This window comes from Vombatus ursinus, unplaced genomic scaffold (assembly GCF_900497805.2).
Source record: "Vombatus ursinus unplaced genomic scaffold, bare-nosed wombat genome assembly UNPS02014798.1, whole genome shotgun sequence".
NCBI classification, from domain to species: domain Eukaryota; kingdom Metazoa; phylum Chordata; class Mammalia; order Diprotodontia; family Vombatidae; genus Vombatus; species Vombatus ursinus.
Window position 1 is genome coordinate 19,036,762 of NW_020954576.1, and position 16,451 is coordinate 19,053,212.

Sequence of the window (16,451 nt, forward strand, 5' to 3'; positions counted from 1 at the left end):
TTTGGAATATAAATATTATCTTACAGATGGGGAAACAGGCTTCACTTAATTAGCTTGACCCAGGTCACACAATTTTTTCAGAGTAAAGTCAAGACTCAAACTCATGTCTTTTGATGCTGAATAGTGTGATGGACTATTTATTTACTTTTTGTTAACTGCTAAGGAAGCTTTCTTGACTCTTTTTTATTTTATATATCTGACAGAACTGATTAGAAATGATGAAAATATGATATAAAATTAGCAAGAAATAAAACTAATTGTAGAAAAACTGTTGGTTTGTTGTAGTGAGTAAAGTGAAGTGAGGAATATTGACATGTATTTGTTAATGATGAAATGTTAGTTTCAGTGTTCAATATGGAATGTTAATTTCAATAAAAAATTATGGATTAGCTAATATTCATGCATGTCATTCATGGCCAGAGACCTTTTCATTTATAATTCTTTCAATAAACTTGTTGAATACCTTTAGTATGCAAACTATTATGGTAACCACAGTTGGACATTCAAAGATCTTTAAGTGAGAAGTTGCCTTTGCCAGAGCAGCCTTTTGTCTAAAAAAAAAAAAAATGTCTTTTGTCAGGGTCACACCACCTCAGGGAGCAGCCAGCCTTGGGTGTGGGGAGAAAACAGAAACTGGAAGTAAGCTTGTTGCTCTGGAAAATCTGATGCAACACTTCTCCCATGCTTTCTGTGGAGGGGCATATTTACACAGTCCTTTCTGAATGTCAGAAACTAGGGCCTGGGGGGAGTGGATCTTCATCATTTCATCCTTTGAGAAATGGGAATGGCAGCAGCTCATTCTTTTTTTTTTTTTTTTTTTTTTTTTAGCTATTTGTCTCCGAGAATAATAAAAAGGTTTGGAGAAGAAAGGGTTTCCTCCCCTAAAATGACACATTTTGGGTTTTTTTTAAAACAGAGTAGAGATAATTGGATTCATTTTTTATAACTGAATTTGAACTAGACAACACTGAGGATATATGGTCATGGGAAAATATTCATGTGTATTCCTTTCTTTTCTAAAGGAAAAGTTAAAACTTATTTATGAAGAAAAGAATGAAATATTAGAATCTCAAGTCAAGACACTGAGGTAAAGTGAAACAATTTATTTAAAGTATTTATAAAAACCTAAAGATCTAACTGAGCTTCATTAATAATAAAAATAACAAACTTTAACATATGCCGTAAAAGTATTTGCTGGTGAAAGTATTATGATTTTAAAATTGAAATTTCTCAAAATAATTCAGTAAACTTCTTAATTTTAGAAGTGCTGAACTGTCAAATCTCCTTATAGTCTTCAAATTTCAGTTTAAACACTCATAGGCTAAAAATCTTCACCAACAAAGACTTGCCAGTCCATAAGGTGAATTTTTATAAATATTCATGATAAGTTTCTTCATTTTGCCTCTGTATTTTCTTGGAATTGTAGTTAGTTTGTAGGAGAGAAAATATCTTGGATATTTTTTTTAGCTATTGAGGCAACTTACTATTGTTTACCTTTCTCAATAGAAATTCTAAGAGATTATGGAAGTTATTTTGTTTTTGTAACATATAAAAAATTGGTGTAAATTTTTAAATACATTTTTTCCATGAAGTAAATATTTTTGTTTAAACAAATCCAAGAAAATATTCATTGTTTATTATTTAGTAGACTACATGTGTATGTGAAGTAGGGAAGGAAACCAGGATATTAACTAATTACTTTTGTTTAAATAATAATTTTAAATAATTAAAAAGTAGAATTTTAAAGTTGGGAAAATTATCACTTCAGTATCTCAAAGTGGCTTTAAAGTTATCTTGAACAATTTTCAAGATATGGATAATTCTGTACCTTCAGTGCTATAATACAAAAAGACATGGACCTCTTAAGCTTTAATTTCATTTAGTATAGTTTGGTTCATTAAATATGTTATTGCTGGTTATACCTTGCCCTGGACAGCTTTAAGTTGGTCCATTCAATTTGTTTTTCTGCCTCACATTGAAACATAAAATACAAATGTGGTCCAAAAAAATCACTACTTTCTGCCTGAGCATCTATATATCCTATTCACTTATACTGCTTTTTTTTCATAACTTGATACTACAAGTGTGGTATTTATAAGTTATTTCATTTTGCAAAAATATAAGGTTTAGCATTTTTTTAATGCAAACAAAACTCAAAGCTGCTGTCATTAATTAGCCTACTACATTTATATAGTAAAGATTTCCTTTTTGGCTTTTAGTTTACATTCAAAAAAATTTAAAGTGTTGGATTTTTTTAAGCTGCATTTTCTCTCAGTGGAGATGAAATGAAAGCATTTTGTATTATAAAAATCTACCCTTTTTTGTTGGTTTAGGTTCTTTATTATAGTTACATTTTTCCCCTCACAATCCATTTTGGCTGATGACAGCCTTTGGTTTTTTTTTTGTTTTGTTTTTGTTTTGCTTGAAAAATCTGCCTCTTCTTCCATAGTGTCCAAAGTTTCTTTGTCTTTGGAATGTGTTCTGAAAGTGCTCCAGAAACTATATTAACCAACTTTCAGAGCACGGTATTATAGTTATTTTTTGCCTCATGTCACCAAAAGGAAACTGACTAAATTGAAGGCTTTGTTTCATACAGTATTTTAAGGCTTTTTTTTTTTAATTAAGATTGGTTAAATTATTGTTTAAAAGGATTTCCTTCATCCATAGTGTCTCCCACTTAAAAAGTAAAGAAATTAGCATTTGTATTTCCCTTTAAGTGAAGTTGGAAATACTGAATTTGATTCACTTATAAAATTTATCTTACTTTTTTTCTTCCTTTTAGGAAAGACTTATCTGAATCTCAGAAAAATTGTGAAGAACTCAAGGGGAGACTAAGGCATCAAGAATCTCTCAATGCAGCTTCTAACCGTGTTGGTGGTCTTTGTTTAAAATGTTCCCAACATGAAGCTGTCCTTGCTCAAACCCATACCAATGCTCATGTACAGACCATTGAAAGACTGGCCAAGTATGTATACATGTATGCATATCAACATCACAAATTTTTTTTTTTACCTTTGAAAACTGTGATTTTTAAAAGGGATCTCTTCTCATAGTATATCAGTGACTATTCCAAATTTGAGGGTTTCATTTTGGTTGATGGAGAGAATGGTGTTCACATAATCTTGACAGACCTGTTGCATTTTTCTGGTGTCCTCTCCAGTTTCATTTTGCCGAGTTTTCTGTGAGCCCCTTTCCCCTTGTTCACTTCTCATCATAGAATGATAAATGTGTTCTACCCCAGTGTTGCTCTTGATGAAGTGTTGGCTGGCTAAGACAATTTTAGACTTTTATGGTAATTGATTTACAGTGGTTAAATTTACCTCAGAAAATGGTCATAGTTTTTGTTGATGGTGATTTTTTATTTGTTTCTCTCTTTTCAGCCTCAAAAGATTATTTAAATATATCAGATGGCAGTTATACTTGCATGCAACATCTTACTGGTATTTTTCCTTTCTCCAAAATACAGAAGTAATGTTTTCTACTCCATTTTGTTTCAGTCCTTTTTTTTCAGTTGTGTGCAACTTTTTGTGATCCCATTTGGACTTTTCTTGGAAAAGATATTGGAGTGGTTTGCCATTTCATTCTTCTTCTCATTTTACAGATGAGGAAACTGAGACAAACAGGATTAAGTGACTTGCCAAGAGTCACATAGCTAGTTCATGCCTGAGGCCAGATTTGAACTCAGGAAGATGAGTCTTCCTGACTCCAGGCCCAGTCCTCTATTCAGTGTGCCACCTGGCTGCCCTCTTTTTACTCCATATTCTCAATCAATTAAAAGCTTTTTAAGCAACTAAAGCAACTGGTGGTCCAGTGGGTGGAGTCCTCAGCCCGGAGTCTGGAAGACTTGTATTCAAATTCGGCCTCAGAAATTTAGTAGCTCAGTGACCCTCTGCAAGTCATTTAACTTCTCTTTTCTTCGGTTTCTTCAACTTTAAAATGGAGATAATAGCACCACCAGGGTTATTGTGAAGCTCAAATGAGATAATATTTGTGAAAAGCACTTAGCATGGTGCCTGGCATGTAGTAAGAACTGTATAAATGCTAATTCTCTTCACAATTATAAAATGGGTGAATCAAGGTGTAATTTAACTAAGATTACTTTTAGAGAAGCAGTGTTGGGGTAGTGGCTAAAGTGTTGTACTTAGAGTCTATAGGACAAAAATTCAAATACTGCTTCTGATATTTAGCTGTGACCATGTTGAGGTCACTTAACTCTTTCTAAGTCTCATATTCAAGGCTCACATTCTTTACCAAAAAATGAGAGTGCTAATATTTGTACTGCTACTCCAAAGGGTAGTTGTGAGGCTTTTATGAAATACTGTGTGTGCCAAGTACTTTGCAAACCTTAAGGCCCTATATAAATAGCAGTTATTATTATTGTTATTATCATTTTGAAAGATACCTTCCCATTAGGTGAAAGATATTTCTGTTTTACTTATATAGTGAAAAGAGGCATTTGAAGAGAACTGTGGGAAAGAATTCAGTTTAACAAACATACGTTAATTGCCTACTGAGTGCTAGGTGCTTGGGATACACAAAAACTTAAGTAAATTCAGAAAGCTTTTATTGAGTACTTTCTGTGTATCAGGCACTAGAAACACAAATACAAAAATGAATCAGTTCCTCCTATTAAGCAGTTTACATTCTACTGCAGGAAGACAACCTATACACAGATAATGGAATTTTAAAAACTAAAGGTTGTTAATTAGAGGAATGACATGGGCAGACCTGTTTCACAAGATTATTTTGGCTGTATGGATTAGGTTTGCTTGGATAGAGAGAGATTAGAGGTAGTGTGACCAATTGAGATGCTACAATAGTCCAGATGAGAGGTGATGAGGACCTGGACTAGAGGAGTGGCAGAGAGAAAGGAATAGGTAAAAGAGATGTTATGGTGGAAGTGTAGATAGGATTTGGCATCTGATGTGGATATGGAGAGTAAGCAAGAGGAAGGAAGCAAGGGTTTTGAGATTATAAACTTGAGTGAGTGGGAAGATAGTAACCACAACTGAAATAGAGATTCTTGGATAAAAAAGGGTTGAAGATGAGAATTGAGACTGAAAGACAAAAGACCTGGTTGCCAATATCAGTATTCGTCCTATCTAATTGTAAAACTCTCGAAGGATTCCTTAATTTCTCTCTATTATAATTTCACCCATCTATAAAACAGATTTAATTTGATATAATTTTTATTTTCCTCATAGTGATTATAAAGATGAATATCCAAGCAAATCACTTTATGGGGAAATGTCTGTATCAACCCAAGGCATTTACTATTTGTGAATAATCTAAAACTAGATATTTTTATGCCTAAGTCTTAATCTAAGCCAAAATGTTTATAATTTTGTTTCTATCTTTCTATCATATTCCAAAGAATAGATAGATGAAGCATTTATCAAGCTCTTGTTATGTGCCAGTCACTGTTCTAAGTGCTGGGTTTACAAATAAAAATAAAACAGTCCCTACCCTCAAGGATTTTTTGTTTTAATGGTGGTACACAACTCACAAAGGGTGGATAGAAGGGGGTGGCATAGTGGTATGGTTTTCTGCTTCTCAACAAGATAAGACAAAAGTTCACATATTTTACACAAAGTTGGCCCTTTTCCTTGCCAAGGCAAATCTCTCTACATGCAAAAGTGATCCCATTCCATCCTATCTTCTCTAGCAGACCCCCCCTGTCATCTTCAATCTCTCCTTCTCTATTGGCTTCTTCCCTACAGCCTACAAATGTTCTTAGGCTCCCTCCATCCTCAAAAAAGAAAAAAATAACCTTTGTTCATGTGTCCTCTTTAGTTATTGTCCTATATCACTCCTTTTTTCTATGTAAACTCTGTGAGATGACTGTCTATACCAGGTGTCTACAGCTTCCTTCTCGCTCTTTTTAACTGTTCTGACCTCATCACTAAACCAAAACTTCTTTCTTCAAAGTTATTAATGATTTCTTAATGACCAAATCTAATAGCCTTTTCTCAATCCTCCTCTTTCTTAATCTCTCTGCAGTTTTTTTATATTGTTGATTACACTCTTCTCCTTGACACTGTCTTCTCTCAAGGTTTTGTGACACTGCTCTCTCATCATTCTCCTTCTCCGACTCTGTTACTGGGTCTTAATCCACATCATGTCCACAGTGGGAGTATCCCCTAAGACTTTGTTCTGGCTTTTCTTCTTTTCTCCCACCATACCACTTCATTTAGTGATCTCATCAGCTAAATAGAGGGACCTATATTTTAGCATAGAGGCAAAGAAAAATGGATGAAAGGAATAAGGATATTGAATCAGTCAGTAAGCATTTATTAAGTGTTTGTTGTGGGTTAAACACTCTTTTAGCCACTTATGGAATTAATGAGACTTGGCAACTGGTTGGATATGGAGAGCTTAGGGAGATTGAGAAGTTAGTAGTGACTCTTAGGTTGCAAACTTGGGAAACTAGAAGAGTTGTCAATGCCTTCCATAGAAATAAGAAAGTTTAAAAACTTCCATTTTGACGTGATCTAATTTTTAATTACTTAATAAGTGATCATTATGATGATGATTGCTGACTTATAGTATTTTGAGTTTTTTCAAGTACTGCTGTAATACTGTGATTTTACATAATACTTTCCATAATACCATGTCACAGTATTTGTCTTGTATGTAGATAGTTGATTGCATGTTGTCTCTCCTATTAGAAAATGAGATTCTTAAGTCCAGGGACTTAAGAAGACTCCTTAGCTCTAGCAGTTAGCTCAGTGCCTGGCAATAATAGGTGCTTATAAATGCTTGATGACTGACTACTGACCGAGTTTTTGTTTTGTTTTGTTTTGTTTTACCAAAGGTCTAAGATACTCAAATATAAATGATCTGTGATCTTATCATTGTGGATGTTTCTTTCAATAAGGCAAATTATAGTCCTTTCATACATCATCATTTTGTGTGACTTGTGTCTTCCCACAAGTTTGCCATCAAAGCCCATCCAAAGTACTGACAGCTTTCCTTGTTTTCTCTTGACATTGCAAGAATACTAGTGGAACATGTCCACCCTCTGAACTCTTAGCTGCTCCCTGCTCACAGCCCACACATACACTGCTACTTCTCCAGATCCCACCTAGAAGCCCAGAAATCCCCATCCTCAATACACAAATACACACATTGAATTATGCATTATGACACCCTCCCCTTAAGTAACTGGGCCACCTCTCCACCACCTGCCCAACTGGCCTCTTCCCTTCCTGTCTCCAGGATAGCTAGACCTAGGTAGTGCCCTTGAACTCATCCTACTCCCCTAGTCTGGGCCACATAGGGGTCAGTGCCAAGGGACAGCTCGTGGCCCATCTTCCCTCCCTTTTCCCCCATGTATAAAGGTGCATATTTATTGAGCTTTGGATTTCTTTTATAAAGACTTGTGTATATTAAAAAAACAGAATGCTAGTGGAGTAAATGGCCTACCAACATTGTTCCTTGCTCTTAACGTGTATGTGACTGACCTATATTTTTTTCAATAATACATTTCTATATTTCAGTTCTTTATTATAGTTAATTATAATTAAGCTTCCTAAAGATCACATATATTCAATTATATTGTGGTTTTAAATATTTCCTCCCATATAAATAGTGTACTTTTTTGGCACATGGAAATCCTTTAACATGAACGTTAGTACTTTCTTACATGAACATTCAAAGATATTGTTAAATTGATTATTTAGAATTCTGTTTTCTATGGACAGAGCAATAATCTGATTTTAAATTAGCATTTTATCAGGCATTTGATTATTGGAAAAGAATTAATTATCTTTAATGTATTTTGAGAAGAAACTTTATTCAAAATATTTCTAAAACTACAGAAATGTCTTCTTTCTGTTATCACATGTACAGATAGGTAAACTCTGATCATACATGTTTTGGTCACTTGGAGGTGTAGATAAAATTTTAATTGTATTATTAATTGATGAAATTTAGTTTGAACTAATAGCTCCTATTTTTAATTTGTTTCTTTTAATAACAATAATAGCTCACATTTTTATAGTAATTTAAGGTTTGTAGGCAGTGAAATGTTAATCTACCCATTTTAAAGATGAGAGGAAATTGAGGCACAAACGTGAGAAGTAAGTGACTTGCCCTAAATGTCAGGGCTAGGAATTGAATCTAGCTTTCCTGACTCAGACTACAACATTTATCTCATTCTCTCTCTGAAATTTAACCAAAGTAAATTTCATTTAAAACTTGCCTGTGTGAGGAAATTCCAATGGGAAGTACTCTAAACTTGGATACAAGAAAGGCAGTGTAACTTAATATAAGCTAACATCACAAATGACTCTTTGTTTAAATCAGCTTTATCACATTTTTATTCTTGAAAAGGTTCCCACATGTATCATATAACTTGCAGTTAAATTTCTATGAAACTACAGATAATACTATAGTTTCATAATTATGCATTTCTTAAAACTTGGACATTTTTCAAAGACCATAAGTAGTTAAAAACTCTTTGATGTTAAAAAGTTTTCAGCGCAATCATTGAACTAAGAAAAAAAAAACCTAAATTCAGCGTTCAGTTTTCTCTTCAAAGCCAGCTAAAATTTGAAAAATTAAAGTTGCTTCTTGGCAAGCATTTATCTTTTTATTGCCAGATTTTAAACTGCAAACAGTTATCCCAACTGAATTTAAAACCACAGTTTTAAAGCTGGACAACTCATAATGGTCTAAAAACTATAGACAGAAAGACACATATTGGATTTATAACCCCATTCCTTATTCTACCTCAAAATGATTTTTAAAACACTTTTTGCATTGGGAACTTCCATGCAATTATAGCCTTTTTCTTTGTCAATAATTTCTTAACTGTTAAGATATGTTTTTGTGCATTTGTATTCATTTGCCTAAACTGTCCAACTCTCCTTTTTGCCCAGTGACCACTTGCGTACATTAGTACATTATCTTGGAATGTTTTTATTCAAAGAACGTGGAGTTTATTTCAAGCTCTGGGATTGTATCCTGCCTAGTTTTTATACTGAGACATTTTGACCTTTAATTCAATCAAACCCTTGATAAATATCTCATAGAATCTTAAGAGTTGGAAGGGAGCCTCAGAAGTCACTTAGAATAACAGATAACAGAACAGAAATTCTCTTTACAACATCATGAAAATTGGTTATCTAGCTTCTCCTTAAAGACTTTCCACTTGCTCCTGAAACAGCTCATTCTACTTTTGACAGTTTGCATTTTAGTGGACCCGTGAATATTATGTTAGGAGTGGGTGAACAATAACCCCAAGTTATATTAGTTTTAGTAACTTATCCTTATATCAGTCAGTTAGTAAACATTTACTAAGTCCCTACTATGTGTCAGGTACTGGGGATACAAAAAAAAAGAGAGAGGAAAATGTGAAAACAGTCCTTCATCTCAAGGAGCTCACAGTCTAATGAAGAAGAAAACATGTAAGCAACTACATGTACAAGCAAACTATATACAGGATAAATTGGAAATAATTAACAAAAGGAAGGTACTAGATTTAAGAGGATTTTGGAAAGGCTTTCTGTAGGAGGTAAGATTTTAGCTGGGACTTGAAGTCAGAGAAGCCAGAAGGGTAGAGATCAGGATGACAAACATTCTAGGCATGAGGCACTGACATTGAAAATGCCTGGTGCCAAGAGATGGAGGCAAATATCACTGAATCTCAGAGTACATGGTGGAGATTGAATGTAATGAAGACTTGAGTGGGGAGAGTGAATCTAAGTTAGGAAGGGATTTGAAAGCCAGATTATTTGGTATTTAATCCCCAAGATAATAGGGAGCCACTGGAGTTTGTTGAGTAGTGTGAACACATAATCAGGCCTAGGCTTTGGTAAGATCACTTTGACGGCTGGGAGGAGCATGGACTGCCGAGGCAGGAGACTTGTGGAAAGTAGACTCACCAGAAGTCTCTTGCAATAGTCCAGGTGTGAGGTGATTGTGGCAGACTCGGGGAAAGAAAGTGGGTGTATGAAAGAGGTGTTTGGAAGGTAAAGTCAACAAATTTGGAAAATGATTGAATGTGAGAGGTGAGAGTGAAGAGTCTTGGGTAGCACTGAGGCTATGAGCTGGGGTGAATGGGAGCATGGTAGTAACCTCAGTTGAGAAGTAGGTAGCGAGGAAGAGAATGAGGTCAGCTTGGGCATGTTGAGTTTGCAATGACTACCAGACTTCCAGTTTGAGATGTCCAATAAGTGATTAGAGATGCAAGACTGGAGGTAAGCAGAGAGGTTAGGGCTAAATAAGTGATTTGAGATTCAGCAGAATTGAAATAATATGAACAGAATCCATGGGAGCTGATGGGATAACCAAGTGAAATAATATAGAGGAAGAAGAAAATAGAGCCCAGGACAGAGCCTTGTGAGACCCCCACAGTTAGCAGGAAGAAGATCCAGGAAAGGAGACTGAGGAGAACTTGGATGGAAGAGAACCAGAGGAGAGTAGTACCATGAGAAGTCTAAGTAATATAGGGGTATCACCCCTGTGAAAAAAATGAGAGGTTGAGGGATTGGAGGTCAGTGGATAAAGAACAGGGTTTGGAGTTGCAAGGCAGAGGTAGAGGTAGAATGGAGACTAGGTCATGTGAAATGAGTAAGGTGAGGAATTGTGAGATACAGGTGTATTAAGGAGTATCAGTATGTATGTTCAAGTCCTCTAGTATAAAGGCAGGGATTGGGGGTGGGGGCAGAGAATGATTGTGAGCCAGGCACTAAACTTGTTGAAGAAAGCAGGAGAATGTGCTAGAGGTTACTAGAAAATAGCTACCAGGATTTTGATTGGGGGTAGATAGCAATTGAGTGAACCTCAGAGGAGGAGAGGTTACTGAGTGATGATGTAGAAGGACAACCTGGAAGTGGTAGTGGGAGCAAGGGATTTCCAAACTCTTCCACCTCAACCAGGAAGTCAGAGGGAGTGAGTGAAAATGCAGCCAATGCTAGAAATTGTGGCCAAGAAGGCTGTGTCATTAGGAGGGAATCTAGTCTCTTTGAGAGTCAGAATATCGAAAGAGTAAAAAAAAGAAAAAAAAAGGGTGTAAGATGAAAGCAAGCTTGGTGCTTATGGAGCAGACATTCTAGAGGATACAGTGAAAGGGGTGGTGGCTGTTATAAGTATTTAATTTTCTTTAACATACCTAGCCTTGTGCCAGTGAGTGACACCTCAGAGTGATCTTAAAATGACCATGGTAATTCTTTTTTTTACTATCTTTTGAGGAAGAGAGTTGTTGAGTAGGAAATGTGGAACACTTGAATCTAGGGGAAAGAGAATTGTATTTGTGAAAAGGAAATGAGTGGATTTCAAGCAAATGAAAAAGCAGTGCACATCAAACCTGTCTTACTCCCTGCCTCCTACATACTTGCCTTCCTTTACTAGCTATAGCCTCTCTTTTCCCCAGTATATTACTTCCATCACCCTCCCCACTCCTTGGTCTCTTTCAGATTGGATCAATGTCTTCTATTTCCTCAAGGATCAATTTGCAGCCTCTTTATAATCTTATTACACAACAGATTATGACACTCCCAGATACAGTTCTGCAATGAATGTCTGCAGCTTTTTTCAAAAATTTAGTTGACCCCCTCCCCTCCTTTTTTTAGGGCAGACAGACTTTCCTTAGGGACATTTAAGGATGTACCAAACTGGCACTCCACTTATCCTTTTAATTCATCTAAATCCTCACTTCCACTTTATTCTGAGGTCTGGAGTATATTCATGCCTCATTGTTTCTTGCTCTGGATTTTTCCTTTTGCTGATAGGGAAAGAGATGAATTAATGTCTGCGCTAGTTACGGTAAGGAAGACATTGTCAGAGATGCAGCAAATGGAATCCAATGCCTATGAGCAAGTGAAACAGGCTGTGCTGATGACAGAAGAAGCCAACTTTGAGAAAACCAAGGTGAGTGGAGCAGGGACTAAGTGGCAGCTTGGTGGCTCATTTTTTTTCTTTCAAATGTTTTCTTCCATGTGCTTTCTGTAAGTGTGTTCTCTCTATGGCCAGCATTCACTCTACGGATTTCTGTTTGTTGCTATTTATTTTTAACCTTCGGAGAATTTTCTCATTCTTTAAAAGAAATCCACTAGTAAATCACCAGTCAGAGATACAGCATTGAAAAGTTATTTAGAAGAGGTGCACAGAGCTTATGTTATATGTTGTATGAGGTTCTGTTTCCTTTTTAGAATATATGGAAACTTCAGGCTGTGTTCTGAAGAGGTTTATAATATGTATAGAAAAGGGATCTGCTTTATTACAGTGTATGAAAGTCAAATTATGTAAAATTAAATTTAATTTTAAAGCAAATTGCTAATTGTCCCATAAAATGAGTTGCATTTTGTCCTTCAGTATCTTGTTATATGATACCATCTAGTGTTCCATTAGCATATTACAGGCTAATCATACCAACATGAATGAAATTTTCTTACATGCAGAACATCAGGTCATGGAATTAGAGCAGGAAAGGACGTTAGAGGTCATTTAGTCTAACTTTTTCATTTTTACAGGTTTGGAAACAGGTTCAGTAAGGCTAATATGACTTGTGGAATGTCACATAGATAGTAAATAGAGCCAAGACTCAAACCAAGACCTTCTGATTCTAAGTTAAGTGTTCTTTGTGATGTACCATATCATGAATTTTTAATGGGGGGAAAAGCTAACACCAAAAAAAAATCTGACATCATAATTCTATACACAGAAATTTTCTTTCAGCAGGAGAGTGGTAAGAAAATACACCTGCCTTAAAAGAAAACTTTAAAACTATTCCTTCTTTCCTGAAATAAATTTTGTTTTCAATAGTTTTGATATTTGATTTCTGTTAATCATAGAAATTCAATTACTCCTTGGGCTACAGTTCTTGTAAGTACTCATAGTTCTCTTTAAAATGGTTCCTTTTTAAAATCTATTCAGTATACCATACCCTGCTTACATACACATACACACACATACACACACACACACTCTCTCTCTCTCTCTCTCTCTCTCTCTCTCTCTCTCTCTCTCTCTAGCTCACTTTCTTGTTTCATGGTTCCAGCTCTAAAATTATGATCCTCAATACTGTAGACTTGGTTTACTTTGATGATTGTCCACTTCACATAGTTTTTTGTGTACTTAGTAAGTGATTCTACTCTGCTTTCATAGCAGACATCCTAAGCTTACAGATTAGTAATATCTCCTCTCAGAGAGATGTGAAAAAGGGTGAATGCCCTCCATCTATTGATGACATAGATTGAGCTTTAAAGCTGGATGAGATTGTGTTCAGTTCCCCTGTTCTGTGAGTGAGGGGGCCGAGGCACAGAGAGTTTAAGTGATTTGAACACAGTGGTACTAGTCACATCCATCTAGCTGTAACGTTGATGGAGGCTAGAGAGAGCACAGTTTGATTTGGGAGGGGGAGGGAACCCATACAACAGCAATGATTTCATTGCTGTAAGGAACTCCTGTTATGGAAGCTCCCTTCACTGGTGCAAGTCAAAACCTTGTCTATAACAGAATCTTAGAGTTACCCAAGCACTGAGAAGTTATTTGGTCCTAGTCACCCAGTCACTATAGAGAGAGGCCAAACTCAAACCCAGGTCTTCTTGATTTCAAGCCTGGCTTTTTTTCCCCCTCCACTGTCAGTGAACTTGTCTAGTTTTAGGATTAGGAAAAGAGATTCCTTTTTCATAGGAATACTATGGTTAACATATCAACAAAATCCCTATTCCAAGAGATGATACAATAAATAGGGCCAAGGAGATTTTGTATAACTAAATAATAGATCCTTTAAAAATTTATGAGAAGCCTAGAATATATGGAAATGTTGCTAATTTTTTTGAGGTTGGCGCCATTGAGGATAACTGGGATCACCTTCTTGCCCAGTTTTAGAGCCATAACCAGGGAGCTCTGAACCATGTGTGGGCAAGCAGCCCAAAAGGATCTTGGAGTAGGAGAGCAAATCCCCTGCCTGGCAGGAAGCAAAAACCCTAGTACACCAAGAGGTTGCTGTTAAGAAGGAGGCTGTTCATCCGGTCTTCTGCAGAGGAAGCAGGCAATTTGGGACTTTCTTATTGGAGCTAATTATTTTTGATCACTAAATGCTGAGATAATTTGTCTTCTTCCCCATGGCATCTGAGGACCCTGATTCTTGGGGGTTGAATCAGGAAAGTGACAATCCTTCCCAGAATCGATGCTTTTTGATGAAGGAACTGAAAGAATATGCCCTTCTCCCACCCCTATCCCTGAAAGTGTCTTTTTAGAGCTGGAAGGGAACTTAAGGATCCATTAGTCCTCATAGGAGAAATTGAGGCCAAGAGAAATGAAGTGACTTACCCAGGGTCTCAGAGGATGGTTCAGTGAAGTCTTACTGAAACTGAGCTGAGGTGGAGCCAAATAACCAAGTTACATAAATGCACAGACTGTTAGAGCTGGAGGGGACCTTAGCCACCACTTTGTCCAAACTCCCCATTTTACCCCGACAATAAATAGACCAAGAGTTCGTGTTAGGACAAGGACTAGAAGCCAGTAATCCTTGCTCCAGGCCAGAGCTCTTTAGGCCAGATTGTTGACATTTGGTCTCCCTTGCATATGGCCCCTGGTTTTATGATTCAGAACAAGCAGTGGGGATATTGAAGGAGGGTCACGGTGCGCTTCCTCTTTTCGGTAGATCTGCCTAGGTGAAATGCTGTAAGGTAGCACTTGTAGGGCCACTGTTGCTGGCACTGAGGGGACTACCTCACTGGACCAGAACAGGGCCCTACTACCCTCTGCCTCTGTTTGAGGATCCCTTGACCTGCTACTGGTTCTTTTCTCAACCACTCAATAAATCAGTAAGTGATTACAGTGTGCCAGGCACTGAACTAGGTCCCACGGGTACTTATATAGAAATGAAACATTTCCTGCCCTCAGGGAGCTTATATCAGACTAGAATGTGATCTCTTACTATCCTGTCACCTTTTCTGCCTAGCAACATCTTTACTGCCATCATCTGCCTTACCTTTTTTTCCCCCAGAGGAGTAAAATAAATATTGGAAAACCTTTAAATTTCCTACCCGGTAGCAATTCCTCATCCAAGGTTAAGGACCCAGCTGCCCTACCTCAGTTATTGTTTTGACTTGGAATCACTGTTAGAAATAGAATTTGCCCTAGACTGAATTGATATGATGAAATACAGCAATTCCTATGAGAGTGAAAATTCTTTTTATTTTAATAAGTTTGTGTCACTTTATGATGGCATGTTATATTAAGGCAAGAAAGGTTGCTACTTAGTTATATTAAGTAGATTGAGTTTTGCTATCTTATTAGTATTTCTAGCTTTGAGGGAATATTTCAATATATTCCTTCTAGTTCTGCCAGATTAAAAAGTAAAATATTTCCACTGTGAAATTGGCAGGTTTTCAAGATAACTTTTCAGATTGAAGTTTATAAGAAAAAGTCATTATTTCATAGGATGGCAAACTTGTTGCTAAAAAAACAAGAAAGATTTGTGTATACCATGATTCCTAGCCTTTTTGGAATTGCGTTACTCTTTTATTTCCTAACATTCTTCTCTATGCATGTAGTCTTTTTGTTTATTTTTAATGAATTTTATTTTCAGTTCCTACTTTTTCCTTTCCTCTTCCCCATCCCTCAACCATTGAAAAGGCAAGAAAAGCAAAATACATTATTAATATAATCATGCCAAACAAATTCCCACATTAACCATGTTCAAAGGAAAAAGAAAAGAAAAAATATGTGCTTCAGTCCTCACATTGAGTCCATCAACTCTCTATTTAGAGGTGGATAGTATGTTTTATCACAAGTCCTTTGGAATTTTATTGGTCACTGTGTTGATCAAAGTTCTTAAGTCTTTCAAAATTGATTTTTTTTTTGCAATATTGTTAAATTGTGTAAGTCGTTTTGGTTCTGCTCATTCCACTTTGCATCAGTTCTTATGACTCTTCCCAGGTTTCTCTGAAACCTTTATCATTCCTTACAGCACAGTAGTATTACATTTCATTCATATACTATAACTTGTTCAGCCATTCACCCAATTGAAAAGCATCCCCTCAGTTTCTAGTGTTTTGCTATCAAAAAAAGAGCTGATATAAAAATTTTTGTACTTATAGGTCCGTTCCTTCTTTGGAGGTGTGGCATAAGTGGGGATATAGATCTAGTAGAATCAAAATCTCTGAATCAAAGTTTAATAGGTTTTTGGACATAGTTCCAAATTGTTCCAATATTTGAACCAGTTCACGGCTCCCACAGTACATTAAAGTACCTGTTTTCTCACATATCCCTTACAGCATATGTCATTTTCCTTTTTTGTCAATTTAACCAGTCTGAGTGTGAGTTGGTACCTTTGAATTGTTTTTCAATTTTCATTTCTCTAATTACCAATGATTTAAAGCATTTTTATATGACTTTCTAGCTTGGCTATCTTCCTGTGAAAATTGTGTCTATTCATTTTTATTTGTTTTTAATGAAGGTGAATTAGAATTTTGTAGTTATTATCATAATAGGAA

The 16,451-nt window shown here is 36.0% G+C and overlaps 1 protein-coding gene across 4 annotated transcripts in view; it reads left to right on the forward strand.

Moving 5' to 3' along the window:
- LOC114050142 (serologically defined colon cancer antigen 8 homolog) overlaps positions 1–16,451 on the forward strand; it is a 268,476-nt gene that overhangs the window by 46,731 nt on the left and 205,294 nt on the right. For all 4 annotated transcript variants that reach the window (XM_027871737.1, XM_027871736.1, XM_027871735.1 and 1 more), the window contains 3 exons: positions 1,023–1,087; positions 2,783–2,965; positions 11,736–11,874. In XM_027871737.1, coding sequence (XP_027727538.1) covers positions 1,023–1,087; positions 2,783–2,965; positions 11,736–11,874 — 387 coding nt within the window. The remainder of the gene's footprint in view (positions 1–1,022; positions 1,088–2,782; positions 2,966–11,735; positions 11,875–16,451) is intronic.